We start from the raw sequence: 17500 nt of genomic DNA on the forward strand, positions 1-17500 counted from the left end.
CCTGTTAGAAATTTCAACCTCGGTTGGATACCTGGCAATACAAGGGAACAGATTTCCTATGTACTAAAAATGGAGGAAGAACCCTTAATTTTCTTAGACATTTTCTGGGTACTAGGCATAGTACTAAGTGCCTTATATTCATTATTCCACAGAATTCTCATGGTATTCCTACAAAGTGGACATGATTACCTTCACCTTATTAACAAGAAAACCATAGCTGCATAGATGGCAAGTAGAGAAACCAAGATTCAAACTGAGATCAACAGGACAGAAATGAAAGGTTTATTTCACAGAGCGTTTACAAGGCTGAGATAAGGAGGCGGCATTTGTAAAGAATTTAGCCTAGTGCTTGGTGTGTTGTTAGGGTTATCCTCGTGTCTGTTCGTAGAGATTTTACCTCTGCAACTACTTCCTGCCTCTTTCCAGAAACCCATTCTAATGGACAGAGTAAAGCATCACACCTGAAGCCTAAGTGAGAACATTTTCCTTTGAGGCCTTGGCACACCCCACCTCCTTGAGAATGCTTCATCTGGCTGCTCTGATCCTTAGGGATTCTGTCCTCTCTGAATTCCCATCATGGCGTCTCTTTCTCAACAACAGTGCCTCGATGTATACTTGTGTCATAAAGGTCCTCCTACTATACGGAGGCTTGTTTTTCCCCCATCTAAATTGCGAATTTATTGAGTACAGTGCTTCCTTGGACCTCGCCACAGGGCCTCCTAGGGCACAGGGCTCCACACTGGGCCCTGGATCAATACTCTTTCATTAAGTGTGAAATCTACAAATAATTAACTACCTGAAGGGTAGAAAGTGCTGAGCGCTTAGGGAAAGATGGATGTTCATTATGAAAAATTGGAGGCCTCTCTGGAAGGAGTGTTATCTATCATCAGGGCCACCTGGTAGCTGGCCTTCCTCTTTTGATAATGGTAGCATAAGGTGGTGGTGGGGGGCAGGTCAGGGGAAACGTTGGGGGTTTTTCCCTCTTAAGAAAAGCTGTCCCTGCTATCTCCTCTCCTTCCCCATATCTTGTCTGTGCCCCTGCCATCACACACACAGGCCTGAACAGGGGGTGAGGGGACACCTTTTAGGGGGACAAGTGATGTTTATGAAGAAAGGCATTGACTGGTTTTCTGCCTCAAAATTGAGGGAATGGGATCACCAAAGTCCAGGATTGTATTAAGCGGGGGAGGCTAACATCTTGTACACTGGGTGCACTATCAGAGACAGCTGGGGAGATGGAGATAATGGCTTGGCTCCTACCTAACACCCAGAACCCAGGCTAGGAGGAAAGGTGAGGCTGGAGGTATAGCAGGTTTCCCAGGGACTAACCCAGTGTAGGGCAAACAGGTGCTTTCTGCAAGGGAACGAAGCCCATGGGTGGCAACTGAAAGTCTGCCTGAAATTAGAGCTGCTTCTCCAAATGGAGCTCCAGAGCCCAGGGGAGCTTCTTGGAAGCAATCCTTCTTTAGCTTGGCTTACTCTGGGGCATGCTGCTTCTACACCAGCACTTCATAGAAGGGGCTCAGTCAGCAAGGTTAGCCATGGGCTGGAGTCCATAGTCCAGGAAGCAAACTGGGCTTCTCTCTTTACTTCCACACCTTGGTCTGGAGGTGGATTTGGGCAGGGAAGAGGAAGGTGGAGCGAGACATCACACCAAACTCCCTTCCCTCCATGCCCCCAGAGCTACAGGTCCCTAGGCCTGTTCTTATTGGGGAAGGCTTGAACAGCATGTGTGCCTGGAGTTCTCAAGTATAGCAAAGCTGCTTTAAAAACAAAACAAAACAAAAACCTGAAGTACAGTTCACACCCAATGTTACATTAGTTTCAGGTGTACAACATGGTGATTCCATAAAGATGTCTTGTGCTGTGCTCACCACAAGTGTAGCTACCCTCTGTCACCATAGAACACTATTACAGTATCATTGACTATACTCCATACCTTGTAACTCTCATCTCGGTGACCTATTCTTTCCATAACTGGAAGCTTGGCCTTCCCACTTCATCTTTTTTGCCCATCCCCTCTGGCAATCTCCAGTTGTCTGTATTTATGGGTCTGTTTCTGCTTTGTTTTGGTCTATTTGTTTTATTTTTTTAGATTCTGCATATAAGTGAAATTGTATGGTATTTGTCTTTCTCTGACTTATTTCACTTAGAATAATACCTTCTAGTTTCATCCATGTTGTTGCAAATGACAAGATCTCATTCTTTTTATGGTCAAGTAATATTCCACCACACACATGCGCGCGCACACATACACACACACACACACACACACACACACACACACACACACACACCATATCTATATCTATTCTTCTATCAATGGACACTTAGATTACTTTCATGTTTTGGCTATCGTGATTGCTGCAATACACACAGGGGTACATATATCTTTTCAAATTTGTGTTTTTGGGGTTTTGGGGGGGGGGAGTAAGTACCCAGTAGTCAGTGGAATTACTGGATAGTACGGTATTTCTATTTTCAATTTTTTGAGGAAGCCCCATACTGTTTTTCACAGTGGTTGTAACAATTTACATTCCCCAAAATAGTGTGTGGGTGTTCCTTTTTCTCCACGTCCTCACTTGATGCCAATACTTGCTATTTCTTATCTTTTTAATACTAACCATTATGACAGGTGTGAGGTGATATCACATTGTGGTTTTGATTTGCATTTCCTTGATGATTGATGTTGAGCATTTTTTTTCATGTGTCTGCTGGCCATCAGTATGTCCTATTCAAGTATGTATGTATGTATTCAAGTCCTCTGCCCTTTTTTAATTGGATTATTATTATTATTTATTATTTTGGTGTGAAATTTTATGAGATTTTTATAATTTTGGATGTTAACCTTTCATTGGATACATCCTTTGCAAATATTTTCTCCCGTTCAGTTGCCTTTTCATTTTGTTGATGGTTTCCTTTGCTATGCAGAAGCTTTTTATTTTGGTGTAGACCCAATAGTTTATTTTTCTTTTGTTTCCCTTGTCTGAGGAGACAGATCTAGAAGTGTTGCTGTTTTAATAACTAAAAATGACTCAAAAATTAAGGAATTGACTGAGAGGTCATTAAGGGACCAGCTACCCAGTGGAGAGGAGGGTTTCCAAAAAACAAAGTAGTAGAAAATATTGGTAAATAGAAGCTGGTTTGTATTTATGTGGCCAAGGATGAGGCCTCTCAATGAAACTCAATACTGATTGAATCCCATGGGGACTGATTGTAGGCTGTACATACATGGAATTCTGATGACTCTGCCAAGCAGGCTGAAACCTTCCCATCTTTGAGCTACATAAAGACAGGGTCAGAGTGGCGACATGACTTGGAGCCTGGCAAGGCTAGTGAACAGTGGAGCTGACATGTAAACTTGCTAGCTGCTCTTACATAAAGCCATCCTGTCCCCCTACTGCTCTCAGCTATGCGGAGCCTACTATTTCAGTTTGAAATATAGAAAGCATGGAGGCACCACTCACCATCTTCCCCAGTGCTCAGGTTCCCAGCGAGCATAGGATGCCATAAAGTAGAGGGTGGGACCTAGTCAGAGTGAGGACCACCAAGTATTTGTTACTCCTGTTGTCACCCCAGCATGGGTCTGAGTCCTGTAGCTCAGCTCCTCAGTAGCTGCCTCTGATATTTGGGGGGATTGATCTGCTGATACCACCTGAAGAAATGGTTGACAATACTGTGCTTCTTTAAGTGTCACATTCACAGGGAGAGTTGACATTTAAATAAGGTCTTATCTCCAATGTCCTGTTTAAGATAGATATGTCTCCTTTACTCACATGGCATTGTAATGTCTACTCATTTGCAAAAACTTAAAGATATAGACCATGATTATTTTAGCAACAACTGAAGTAATGGCCATTTTCTTTGGGTGCCTTTTTTTTTCTAACTTTATATTAAGCACTAATTTTACCATGAAAATATAGTTGGCTCAATATATAATTCCTTGAAGAAATGCAAGGCTAGGCCTGGGGGTGAGTTGAGAATCTGGAGAAGAAAGGATCCCATTGCTACATTGGGCATAAAGCCTGAGGACAGAGGCTTTCCACTTTCATTGCATTGGGAAGACATTTCAAATGCCCCTGTGGGTTGTGGCAAAGTTCTCAGTGACAGGTGATGGAGAGGAACATCATAGACAAATGTCTCCTTTGCAAAGGAGGCCACTGACTTCTGTCATGGCAAGTTTGAGTCCCATGGGCTGTTTCCTATTTTGCAGGTGAAACAACTCATGCATTTGTCACTCTGCCTTTGTGCTCTTTCTTTATCCACCTCCCCCACCCCCCCGCCCCCCAGCTTAATACCCTTATGAGGAACAGAGAGGTAGGATTGCCCATTGAAACACTCTTGAAGATCTGAAAAGCCTTCCTTTGGGGATCCAATAAAGGCAAGTTTATGCATTTCATACCTGGGAACACTGAAACTCAGGAAACTTAGACTTTTTTTTTTTAAATTGTTTTTATTTTTTAATAAAGTTTATTTTGAGAGAGTGCAAGCGAGCAGGGGTTGGGGCAGAGAGAGAGGGAGAGAGAGAATCCCAAGTAGGCTCCATGGTGTCAGTGCAGAGCCTGATGCGGGGCTCCAAGCTTATACTTTTAAAAGTATGTTCTTGAAAGCAAAAGTTAAGTTTCTGCCCTATGTGTTAACTATAGACATTTCTCTGCAGAGTTATGGAAATAGTTCTATAGCAGTAGTTCCTGAAGTAGGAAAGCCTAAAAAGAAAACAAAGAAGAAAAGATGACAGGTTCTTTGCAAAGTGGATGTACTAGTAGTTTTGAATCCATATTTGAGGGCATAGAAACATCTTGTTTTTATTTTGATTGAGCCAGATACTTGGATGCCTAACCAGCCCTTTCACAAAGACTGAGAAAAGGGTAAAGTTGGATTTTCAAATGTGGATCAAGATGGATGACAGGTATATGTGGTTCAAAGCCCCTTTTGGCCATGGTGGCTGAGAGGACATTGCTGACAGCTGGATGTGAGTTGAAGCTGCCCATTCTCCCTGAGTTGGCTGAGCAACCTGTATGACCAGATGTCTTATGGACCTGTTCAAGTATTGAAGGATGAGTCTCTTGACTCCAAATCAGAGATAATAGATCTTTGTGAAGTTAAGATAAAATGGATGGAGAGTAGGCTTTCCATAAATTGACCACATTTATAGGAAGAAAGGCATCAAGAGAAAAGAAATTGGGGCATAGATGAAACACAAATGTGAAATTTTGGACTGAGAGCAGGAATACCATAAGCAATAGACCTTCCTTTCTTCCTTCTGCCTCCTGCTGAATTTCCAGTGTAAATGAAGCCCCGTTCCCGGGAGGAACCACTGATGCATTTTTGAGCTGCTTCAGCATCTTTCCTCATCAGGAAGGAGAATGTTAAAATTGCATTTTCTTGGGATCTTTATGCTGGAGAGAATAAATCATGTTGCTTTGCAAACCATAAACAATCACATAAATAGCAGGGCTACGCTAGAAAAAGAGTCCTCAAGGTACCAGTGTGCTGGGTAATCAGGCCTTAGATAAGGTAACTCGCTCAAGCATACTCTCTTGTGATGCCACTGACTCCTGAGTGAAAAGACAGCATAGGGCTGAGGTGAGTGCAATCTTCCAGTAACATTAGCTTGACAAGCTTTGATTTCAAGTGAGCTCAACTTCAAAGAATGAGGCTGTCACAGGCAAGATCCAGGCTGGAAGGGGATATGAAAAAAGTTACCAGGGCTGGCCCAATAGGAATGGGGCCAGCCTACATCTTTCACCCAGAAGACAAAATGCAAGCACCAGCTTCTGGAGCTCCAGTCTGGCTGGCAATGTAACGAATGTAAAAGGCACATCAGTGGCTGGCATCACCTGACCAACCTGTCCACATGTGGCAGGAGTCCAGCCAGTGGACTAAGGATGTGGAGGAGAAAGTAGCCAATTACAAAGAGTCCTGGCAAGGACTGGGAAGACAACTGGGGCCCCATCCACGGGGTGAGGCTGATAGGAGGGTGTGTGGCCCTGGAGGAGGGAAGGCAAATACTGCTGTTGTCTCTGAGGAGAGGGACTGAAGTCAAAGCCTCACAGGCTGATGCGTCTGAGGCTGTTCATTCTCTCGCTCGTACATTGAGCCTCCACCAAATACCAGTGGGTTTATCCTGAGAGGAAGCCATTCCCTCCCAGTTGTCCCAGTAGGAGAATCAGAAAGGAAAGCCAGACAGCCACAGCACAGGCCCATAAAACGTAGGAGTAGGAGCTATATCAGTGCCATGAAGCATCTTGTTCCAAACAGAGGTTGGGGTGGCCATGAATAATGACCATTTATCAAGTGACCATTCTGTGCTAGAGCTTTGTGCCTTCGCACGTGACCTCATTTAAATCTTCTCTCAACCGTATAAAGCAGATGTCAACATTCCAATGTAAAAGTGATAAAACAGGCTCAGAGGAGTCAGCTCACTTGGTCAACGCCACGCCAGTACCACGTGCTGGGGTAAGGATTCAAAGCCAGGACTGTTTTGGCTCCAAAGCTCATGCTCTTTTGAACTCAAAGCCCACAAATATAGAACATACACAGCCAGAAACACTCTCCAAAAGAACCGCTGCAAGACCATTCTACCCCAAAAACACAAGAGAAAAAAAAGAGACTAGAGATTACAGCATGAGACAGAGAAAGAATTAAAATAGTGCTTTTAATATAATTTTCAGCAAATGTACAGTGTGTACTTTACATCACGTATTCTAAACTGCTCATCTGGAAAATATAAGCTGCAAAAATACAGAATACCACACTCAAAATCTATTGAGTATGTGCTTTTTTTCCCCTCCCTTCTGTGAAACAGGGTCATTTTTGCCACCCCCTCATTGCAATCCAGCCTTGGCTGGTTTTTCGGAAAAGCTGCTGGAGCCCTCCATCAGAGAAGCATCCTGAAGAAGGGGGGGAGGGGGTTCTAAAGCGTGTCAGCAGGACGTCCCCACAGGAGCCAAGGGAGGGATGGGCCAAAGGGAATTTGCACACTTAGTCAACATTACTCTTTGGCGACCTGGGAAAAATGCCCTACTCCAAGGGTTTAGAGGACTCCTGACCACAGCCACCTCCTTAGTCCTCATCACAGGCCTATGCTTGGGGCCTTAAAGGACCACATACTGGCCAGATAATCCACACAGGGACCCTTGGGTTCTCGGGCAGGGCAGAGCACGCTAAGTCAGGCCTGCGAGGTCTGTGGATAATGGCGGGCTGTTCTCTGGAGGAGGAGGAGGAGGGCCAGGCCCTCAGCTTCTCACAAAGGAGTCTTCTGAAGGTGAATGTGACTCAGGGCAGGTTTTCTCAGTCTCAATGTCTTGGTACTCTGTGCCTAAAAGGGGAGGAGGGAAGAAGAGCCAAGAGGAAAAAGAGATCGGTCTTTTCTGGTTTTCCTATATATATATATATTTTAAAGGCTTATATAATAGCATCAGGGCTTTCCAGTGGAATGGACAAGAGAAGTCATGCAATGAAATACTGGGTTTTACTCCATGTAACCCAAACAGCCGGATTCCAAGCCCAGAGACCTTTGTGAAGGCCAAATCTTTCTAAGAGGCGTATTTATCTATTATCTATCCCAACACTCAACTGGCTGTTTCTTCTATGGGAACGAATAAGATGTATCCCAGTCATTAACTTGTCCTCATCTCCTATAAATCACCAGTGACAAGCCTTGTGTTCTGGGACTCCAAATGTCGCCGCAATCTTCTGCTGAAGATGTGGCTGAGCGCCAGAGAATACCTCTAGCGTCATAATGTCATGCTTTGTCCTCCAGCATCCCGGACGTTCTGTTTTCTTTTCAGCCACAGGATTCACCGCACGCTGAGTCACACAGTCTCCTCACTGGAGCAAAGTTTTTAAGCCTATGCCACACTTCCAAAATAGATGCTGTGGCTTCACTTAAAAGGCATTAAAAACCCAGCTAGTCCCTGCGATGATTTATAAGCTGGGTAGGTCCCATTGAGCAGAGCACACACCTTTGCTGTTCAATGATAAGCACAGTGGGACCATACAAATCCCTGCTCATTTACTTGTCCTCTTTAAGACTCCGACCCGGTGTTACAAAAAGGTGACAGCGTGGAAATGTCACTCTTGTCCTCAGGGTTTTGCAGCTGAGAGCTGGCTTATGGAAGGCAGCTCATGTGTTCGGGGGCGGTTGGGAGCATGATTCCTCAGTGTTCGAGAGGGTCAAGTGGCCTTGGAGTTTTGCTGGAAGCCTGGGGGCCAGGAAGTTGGGGAGGGTGGTATAAAAGCGAGAGAGCTGGGTTCTTGTGCCCAGAACAAATAAGGTAGAGGATGGTGAGTGGCAGGGACACTTCCCCCGATGTGGCTAAGGTAGAAGAAGGAAGGAGGGGTGTGTTTAAAGATCTCTAATGTTTAATTACTAAAGCAAAATAGGTGTTTTTTTTTTCCTTTTCATTTTAGATCCCCGTGCCCATCGGCAAAATTTTGCAGAGGTTCTCACCTCCAGCTCTTGGCTCATTTTCTCTATGAAGTCTAGATTTCTGTGGGATTTCCTCCCCCAGAGATGTCCTGCTGGCCTTGTTGAAGCTTTCTAAGAAGCAGGTCTGTATATTCACTTTGGTGGCTACATGGTGGTATAGTGGAAAGAGCACAGGTTCTGGAGTCAGACAGACCTGGCATTGGCTCCTGGTGGCTTTTCTAACTCCCTGTGTGACTTTAAGAGGCTTGGGTTTACAGAACCTTAGTTTCCTGACCTGTAAAAGTGGAAAAAATGATACTTACCTTTACCCGGTGTAAAGCTGCTGGGTGCATTACCTGGGACCATGCCTTCTGGCATGTGGCATGTGGGTAGCAGGCTCTTAAATGTGAGCTCTCCAGCCCCTTCTTCCTTTAAGGTGCTGGGCCAATCTATATGTTAGCTGGGTTCCTTTTGTAGTGCAACTTCCTACATTGCACATTTCTGATTCATCTTATGGCCTTAGATTATAAAGCCAAAGTTTCACAAACGTATCACCACGAGAGCTCTCTTCTATTAAGTTAGCATGAATTTAAGAAAAAAACATTATTTTGGGGGACTTAATGGGATGGCAAGATCTCAACCTACAGGAATGTTAAACCTCCAGAAAATTTACTATTCCATTTGCTCATAGCAGAAGGAGACAATCTCTTTGCCTTATGGAAAAATATTCAGAATTTATGCTAATCACCAACCACTGATTGCTGGCCTGAGTCATTAATGCAAAAATAGAAATGTCTAGAAACTCTCTTCCTAAAAGCTTAATATCTGATAACAGAAGAAGACCTATTCAACCAGTGACCAGTGTTGGTGTGTCTGACGGCCCTGGGGCAGAGCCAAACTCCCGAGGTAGATGTTACGCACTATGGCGGAGGGGTGTCTGGAGTCTCCCCATTGCAGCCGATGACCAGCACTGAGGAATGCCTCCCTGGCATCTCAGAATGCATTAGAGCAAAGGAATCTCCTGTTTCCTCTTACCTGTCTGCTTCTCGTATACCACCCCATAGAAATTGATCACTGGGCTCTGTGGTCAAGACCAGGAACAACACAGGAAGGACAGAAGTCCTTGGAAGACACCTGTCGTGGTATGCTGGTTGTTATGTGAGGGGGCACGTGAGAGTGTGTAGAACCCACAGTCTTCCTGAGCCAGAGTCTTCCTGCTGAGGCAGTCCCTATGGGAGCGGGGTGTGGGGTGGGGGCTCACATCTTGCCCAGTATATGCAGGGGATGCTCGTAAAGCCAAAGATCACAGGCTTTGGACTCACAGACCTGGGTTCGAATCTTAGCTCTGCTTTGTGGCCTTGAGCCAATCCTGGAAGCCTTCCCTACCTCGTTTCCTGCTCCTATAAACTGATGTTAGAAACAGTTCCTGCCTCACAGGGCTCTTGCTGAGATTAAGTGAGCTATTACGTGTAATAAGCTGGTTCACGGTAAGTGCTTGGTAAATGTTAGCTATTATTAGTTATTATTAGTGCTTACCAATTATTCCACCTGGCGTATCTATTAGCTCCATGGTGCCAGTGTTTTGTGTTGGTGGACAGGGATTCGAAATACTATTTGGATTTACTTTTTTCACCCATTCCTACATTTCTTCCTCCCATCCCTATTTTATCGCTTAAGAAAAAAAGGACAATTATTGTGGTCGAACTATGTAGATCAGATCCTGTAGCTCCAATTCCAGTCCACAGAGAGCAAGATGATGTTGCCTTCATTTGCAAATCCTGACAGTGATGGGGTACTCACCTCATTCCTGGAAGATGGGCTACCTGCGTGAATTCCTGTGGTAACATCAGGGCTGATGGGCACCTGGCTACAGGACCCTTCCAACACATAACTTGGCATATGCCACGGCAGCCTTGGCTGTTAGAGTCCCCTACCCCCCAACCCTGCTGTGTGACTTCAGACCTCTGCATATGACTGCCCTTGGCCACTGCCTGTCTTTGTAAATAAAGCTTTATTGGAACACAGCCTACACAGTTGTTTACACTTGAGTGGCTGTCATGCTGTAACAGAGTTCAGTGGTCTGAACCATATGGCCTCAAAACCTAAAATGCTTGTCACCTGGCCCTTTACAGAAAGTTTGTCAACTTGTTCTGGTGGCCCTCTCTGTAGAGGCGACCTTCTCCCCCAGCTCTCTGGCAGCCACCCACTGCTCTTTAGTTCTTGGTTCTGGACCATGCCTCTGTCTCTCAAACCTTCCTGATTCTTGATGCCAGGAAGCCAAACTTACCACCACCATTTCTCAGCCCTCCTTGGGCCCAGTCAGAGCTGGGCTCTTCACATAATCATTCTATTGCTTTTGTTTATGTTCAGGTCTGTCTGGCTCACTGAACCGTGAGCTCTTGGAGGATGGAACCATGTCTTTTCGTCTTCATACCTGGCCCATGGCCTGGCATATTGTCAAAATCTTAATGAAGGAATGAGTGAATAAATACATCTTTAGAAGATATCAAGTTCATGCAATACGTCCCCTAATGGCGACAACCGTGCAAAGGAAAACTGAGCTACCATGTGGATGGTCTCTGAGAGGTAGTTCTGTCTCTGTCTCCAGAGCAGTCGCGGCTGGCTGAGGTACAGGACAATCTTTGCTTTTCTGAATTTGCCGTTTTAGTCTTTGTAACCCCTTCCTGCCACGATGACCGAGCACTCTGAGGTCACCTACAAACGTGAGAAACAGGAGGTGTGGGTGGGTGGCTGTGTGTGCAGATAGTGTAGATTCCACGTGTAACCCGGGACAACAGGTCCCCTGAGACACATCTGAACAAGAATATCTTGTTGCACTTTCTACCAGTTAGAGATCCTTCTGTCTTGCCGAATTATTCATGAGCAACCATAATCCCCCACGGGGGCTGGCTCTGAAGGCTATCATCAGGGACAGCTGTTCAAAGAGGTTAGGTCCTTGTACCTTTAGAACTCAAGAACTTGGACTGAGTTAGCAGTGATGGGACAATGAACAAGAGAAAGCTCGGAGGGTAAGGACTATGTTTATGTTCCAAACTAACTTTCCAGGCTGGACTTCATTTCACCAGCACCTTCTCTTGGACAACATGGCACCTCTTAAGTATTCGCCCTGGATTCTAACCTACAGGGAAACAACACATCATGGTTGAGAGCAGGCTGAGGAGAGGGCTCAGCAATCAAGCCCCTACTGCATGTCTGGAATTTTCTCCTGAGTGATCACAATGGTCAGATAAGAACACCACAAGACAGCACATATTCTCTGCTGGTCTGAAAAACAGCTTGTGTGGCTTTCTCCCTTCATTCAAAACAAACCCAACCGAATACACAAACAACACTCGAGCGGAATGTCACCAAATGGTACAAGTTTATCCTGTCCTTCTCCCTCTGATCAGCCTGCTGATTTCTACACATTGACCTGTATTGCTGAACGCTGCTGAGGAGTGCTTATGGTTCAGGTCCGGTAGGCCTGACTGGGTGGAGAAGACACCACACTTAGAAGGACCTGAACAGCATACAGCAAGGAAACCAGCTTGCAGGTTCATCGAAGCCAACAATGACTTTTCCTCAGAGGGTTTCTCAGTGAGTGTGCATGTGTATTTTACTTTTCCCCCCATTTTATATGCTCCTCAATGAATGGCCTGCTCCAGAAGGCTGGTCATGGTGGTGGTGGTTGTGGTGGGGGTGATGATGGTTAGCAACCATGGCTGAATCCTTTTACTGAGAAGGTTCCTCGGGAGTGGACTGGGGATCATCCTGGGGACTGGCTGGTTGCCCCTGTATGCAACGTTTCTGCGGGTCACCTCAGAGGGCCTCTCGGGCTCCTTCATTAGCTGTGGGGACAGCCTGCGGGCCGTGGCCTTCTGGAGTGGCAGCTTTCCAAGGGGAAGGGATGGGAAAATCTTGCCATGCCTGAGGGGAAGTTCTAGGTCACGACTGGAGACAGGGAAGTGGAATCAGGGATTTAAATGTATAGACACCACTTTAAAATGTACAGGCCTAACTTTAAAAATCATCACTAGAGGAAGCTATTCTACTGTAAAGTGGTGAGAAAAGAGTGATTTTTATGGAGCAGCACACTCCTTCCTACTTGGAAGACATTAACAAGTCTGTCAAAGGATTCCTTAGAAGCTCTTGGCTTCCCCTTATTATTTTGCCTGCTAAGCGCTACTAGCAAACTCCTTAGGGGGGGACCGTGAGTGGAAGCCTCTCTTGCTCCTTCATTAGCTGTGAGGAAAGCCCACATGCTGTGGCCTTCTGGAGTGGCAGCATCCCCAGGGTGCCTTGGCGCTTCACAGCCTTCCTCGGCGGAGGCGTGGAGGGGGCCAGGCCGCTGGTCTTCCTGTCAGCACACACCGAAACCCCATCCCCCAGAGGGAAACCCACTTTTACAAAGGGTGTTCGCTTCACACGCAGGCATAATATTGGTCAAAAAACTTAGCCTATATACGTAGGAGTTACACAAATCTGTCAAAAGTCACAGCAAAGAGAGGCTTTTCATCCATCTCTGGGCACGTTCGACCAAGATGGCGGAGGAGTTTGTAGCAGGAGAGAGAGAGAGAAGATTAGCATTAACCTTCTAGGTTTATTCTTTCCCTTAAGTTTTAGTTTTCTGTTAGTCCAGTGGAGCTCTTAGCAGGGAATCTTTTCATTCACTCAAAACCAAACAAATAACCGAGGAGCTCGATCTAACACTGTATGTACAATGATTCTTTGCAGCACAAAAGGAAACACTAAAACCAGACTACGTTTTCTGTTCTGTAGTAGGAGAGAAATTAAAACCCTAAAAGGTAACACAACGCACTTTAGAGCCATCTCGCAATAGACGGCTTTCGGTTCATACCTACTTGTTGACAAAATTGAGCCCTGGCGGTGTTTTCCTTTTTCATCCTAACATCTCATTCATCCTAAAATCTTAGGGGAAAAAAAATCCAAAAATGCAAAGCGTTTTCAAAAAGCTTTTTTTCTTTAAGCAAATGGCCCTGTGAAAACACCAGGTCATCGGGCCTCGCTGTGTGCGTACTGAGTTTTGGAGAGCTATGCAGACGGCAGTGCCCTGTTAGCAATACATTTCAGAGCAACACTACCCCCAAACCTGTACAGGAAGGTTTCAAAACCTTTGGAGTGACACAGCATACATATTTTATGAATCGCTTGGAGAACAATCCCTCCTTTTACTAGTTAACACATTGATGACTGTCCCTGTGCTCACCGACAAGGACAGACTAAAAGTAAACGCGTGGGAGTGTTTTGGAAGCATCCTGTCCCAGGCAGCTGATCACGGTGGCCCTGCACCGGGACACCAGCTTCTCTCTGGGTCCTCCTTGCTGGATGGTGCTTTCTCTGCTTTCGGGCTGTCACTCAAACTGCCCCATTAACAGTGTATGTTAGAAATGTGGCACAACAGCCCTCTCTTCAGAGCCTCCACTCTTTTCTTTCCTGATTCTTTTGTTATCCTCTGGGTGAACTGCAAATATGTGTCTGAGGTGAAAAGGCAAACAGCCAACCAAACCACCCCTGAGAGCTTCCCCAGGGCCACAAGTGGCCCGGACAAAGGTCACTGAAGAAACACGAAAGGTATGTTAAACGGGCCGTGTGTGGGTGTGCGTGCACACACTCTCGCATAAGCTCTGTCCCCTTACGGACGTGGCCTTATGAGGCTGAGGCTGCTTGACTGCGAGAGGTTTTCCCAAGATTCTCATCCCAAACAATGAGGTCTGCTTGCTAGCTGTTTGAGGTTTGGCCACTTTCGAAACAGACAAAGGCCTCTTTGTTCAAGACTGTCCCTGAAAACAGAGACATGTTAATGCATCGGACAAGCGGTAGCTTCCGCGACCTTGCGGGTCTGTTCGCCGCCACAGACCGCCCCACAGCTGGGGCCAGGGAACTGCTCTTCCTCTTGCCTAGCCCCAGAAGCACCGCACCCCTGCACACAACCAACATCTAAGTGTGTCTCCTCCACGGGTTGAAAAGAAGGCCTCTCGAAATGTGAAGCATGAATATAAAAGGGCTTCCCATGACAGCGATCACTGAATCATGGGGAATAAAGCCAGAAGGCGAATTTGCAATTCATCACATTATCCCCTGTTGTCTCAAATGTGATTCTTTTAAAGGCAAGCTGCCTATACACTCTTTCTCCAAGCATTTTTTCTTCTTCTTCTTCTTCTAACACACTGTATATCCTTGTTTTTGCAGAATATCCGAATGAGGACCAAATGATAAAACAAAAACTACAATAGATTAATTGCATCCCTTGAATCACATTATATTTTTGGTGCATTAAAAAAAGGAGAAAAGTAAAAGCAACCAGCATAATAAACTCAGCCTAGAGAACTGTGTCAGTGACTTGAAGAGTTAACACAGATTTTAGAAGTGGTTAAAAATAGTATTAGAGGATTATACATACAACAGTTTGAAATTCATATGCATTGCATTTTTTTTTTTTTTTTAAATGGCAAAATGTTTGGCAAATGTAAGCAAATGACTTGGACTGTGCTGGGTTTCACCGGCTCTGAGCAAAGTCAGTCATAGCCAGGTGAGGCCCGCTGCTTCCTGAGGTCACTCTGTGGGGCTGGGGGGGGGTGCTGTGGGGGGAGGTGGGGTGCTGGCCCCCCCACGCCCGGCTCCCCCTTGGGCCCTCAGTCTTGAACATGGAGCTGGTGAGAGGTGCCAATTACAGACTCCAGCACGGATCACCCATTAGCATCGCTGAGAGAACTCTGGGGCCTTGAACCACATGCAGACTGGGTGAGTCGTCTACACAGTGACCCATATTGCAAAAGTTGGGGGGGGGGGCTCCCGCTCCGACTTGCACACCCCCCCCACCCTTGCATGGAGGGGGCGGGTGGCACGGGGTATGTCACTAGTGTTTATCCTGGCAATGTTGTCAACTTGGGCTTTTTAGTAGACTTTTAAAAAAATGGTTTGTGTGTGTATGTATATCCAGAAATGTCCATCCTCCAAGCTGGGCCACCACTGTTCCCTGAACTTGGCCGTGCCTGTTGCTTGCGGCGATCGGCATCCCGAAGAACCTTCAAAGAGAAGACTCTGGGCCCCAGCAGGTCGTACGTCAGACACACGATCCCGTGCTCTCCTTATTCTGAATCCTGTCTGGCTCTGATTTTGAGAAAAAGGACAAAGGTGGTGGTGTGTGTACGTGTGGTGTGTGTGTCTCTGTACTGAGTTTTGTGTTTTTTTTTTTGAAAAATTTTTTTTTTTTAGGAAAAAATGACCCTTTGATTACTAATACAGAGTTCAGCCTCCTTAGTCACTATAAAACAGATTCCATGTTTTCACACCACTCATGGTCTTCAAGGTTATAGATAAATTTTGTCCTATGGGTCTGGCTGGCGGGCACAGGGTCCCTCCCCAGATTGTCTAGGGTCAGAGTAGAGGCAAAGAACTCACTGGTGCTCAGCCCGCCCTCGTGGTTTTTGATGTAGCGTTTATAGTTTTTCCTCAGGCACTGCCACGTGGTTGTGTAGAGGACGAAGGCAGAGGACTTGAGCACGATGGCGATGCTGACGTACAGGTATCTGTAGGCCACGTTGTCATACAGGACGCAGGCGCCTTGCTCCCCGCAGAACGTGCTCCAGAACAGGCAGGTGGAGTCGATGCCGGCCCCAAAGATGAGGGGAGGGGGGATGAAGCCTGCGAGAGGGGGAAAGAACACGGCACGCTTACCCTCGGGCTCTGCAGACTGGCCTCTCCAGCCCACACGCGTGCACCGCCCTCCCCCCACAGGACCACGGGGCTGGCGTGTCCCACTGGGTGGCTCCACGGCACGGGCCGGGACAGCCCGGAGTCCGAACCCCAGCTCCGCCCAAACCTGCACGAGGTCTCTAAGCCCCCTGTGCCTTAGTTTCCTCATCTGCAAAATGGGGATAATATCACTTCTGCTCAGACTGCTGTGAAAACGGACTAAATGGACCCAGGAAAAGCATTTAGGACGGTGCCCGGCACACAGTAAACACAAAATAAATGACGTCTGCTACTACTGTCATCCGCTGAGAGTCTGAGAAGAGACAGAGAAGCTTCCCTGAAGGGACCGTTCTGCGTGTCAGAGAAGTACAACCACACAGAGGAAATGCAAGGAGGTATCGTGCTCTCTGTACGGGGCTTCTAAGGCTGTGTCCGAGTGGAGGGAGTTGGGAACAGAAGGGAACAGAAGTTGAAACGAGCGCATTTAACCTTTGTGTGTGTGTCTGTACCCACACATGCATACATGCAGCCTCATACGTGTGCACGTGTTACGTACACAAGTATGTATAACACGCACACATGCATGTGTATGTGTGTATTGTTTAAGATGGAAACCATTTGCATACATGCTGACAACTTCCCTTCCCCTGGATGTTACCACTGGATTGAATCCTTTTCATTCTGAGCCGGGAACCCGTTTTCAAACCCTCACCCTAGAGTATTTCGGGCACTTTCAACCAGCGATCAAAAATGGCGGAGATGAAAACTCTCCTCAGTTCAATTCTGTGTTTCTGTCCCTTGTCCAAGCTCAAAAGTTATCAGTCCTGGCTGCACATTAAAATCATCCAAGGTGTTCCCTCCTAGAACAACTAGGTTAGAATGTCTGGTGTGTGGCCCGCTCATCAGCATTGTGAAGTCATCCCCTGGGGATTCTGGCCTGTTGGGGGGGGGCGGGGGGGGGAAACTGTTTCATCTGTGCAATGGGAAATCAGTGAATGGCTCATTAATACAGATTAATTACCTCAGAACAAAAAAGTACCCTTAAGGCCAGAATGTGGTGCCAATCATATCCAGGGAGAGACCTTAGAGGCAGAGAGTGATCACTGGAAGCAGGTGGCAACAGTTCTGAGATCCCATTTCTGGGGTATCCTGCTATCTGGAATGTTCCTTCCAGGGCCAGCCCTGGAGCGTTTCACTTTTTATTAAGGAAGGTCCCTCTGAGAATTCGATGAGAGTTAGATCCTAAGTCCAGAAAATTACATCTACCCACAAGAATCATACCCATATTTCAGGTGGTTCATGAACCCCTGATGTCCATTCACGATCCCCAGAATTAAAACACGTGTGTCAAACATGCTGCAAACCCTCCTT

General features: G+C 46.3%; 1 protein-coding gene across 4 annotated transcripts in view; it reads right to left on the minus strand.

Moving 5' to 3' along the window:
- Nucleotides 1-6639: 6639 nt before the first annotated feature.
- SLCO3A1 (solute carrier organic anion transporter family member 3A1) overlaps nt 6640-17500 on the minus strand; it is a 319399-nt gene continuing 308538 nt past the window's right edge. For 2 of the 4 annotated variants that reach the window (XM_086711484.1, XM_086711481.1), the window contains one exon: nt 14673-16078. In XM_086711484.1, coding sequence (XP_086567610.1) covers nt 15699-16078 — 380 coding nt within the window. In that variant the 3' untranslated portion in view covers nt 14673-15698. Of the gene's footprint in view, nt 7322-14672; nt 16079-17500 lie in introns of those variants that run through there. The other 2 variants (XM_086711482.1, XM_086711483.1) reach the window with 2 other exon arrangements.

The sequence above is a fragment of the Puma concolor genome, chromosome B3 (genome assembly GCF_028749965.1).
Source record: "Puma concolor isolate L17-30 chromosome B3, mPumCon1.1.hap2, whole genome shotgun sequence".
Lineage (NCBI taxonomy): Eukaryota > Metazoa > Chordata > Mammalia > Carnivora > Felidae > Puma > Puma concolor.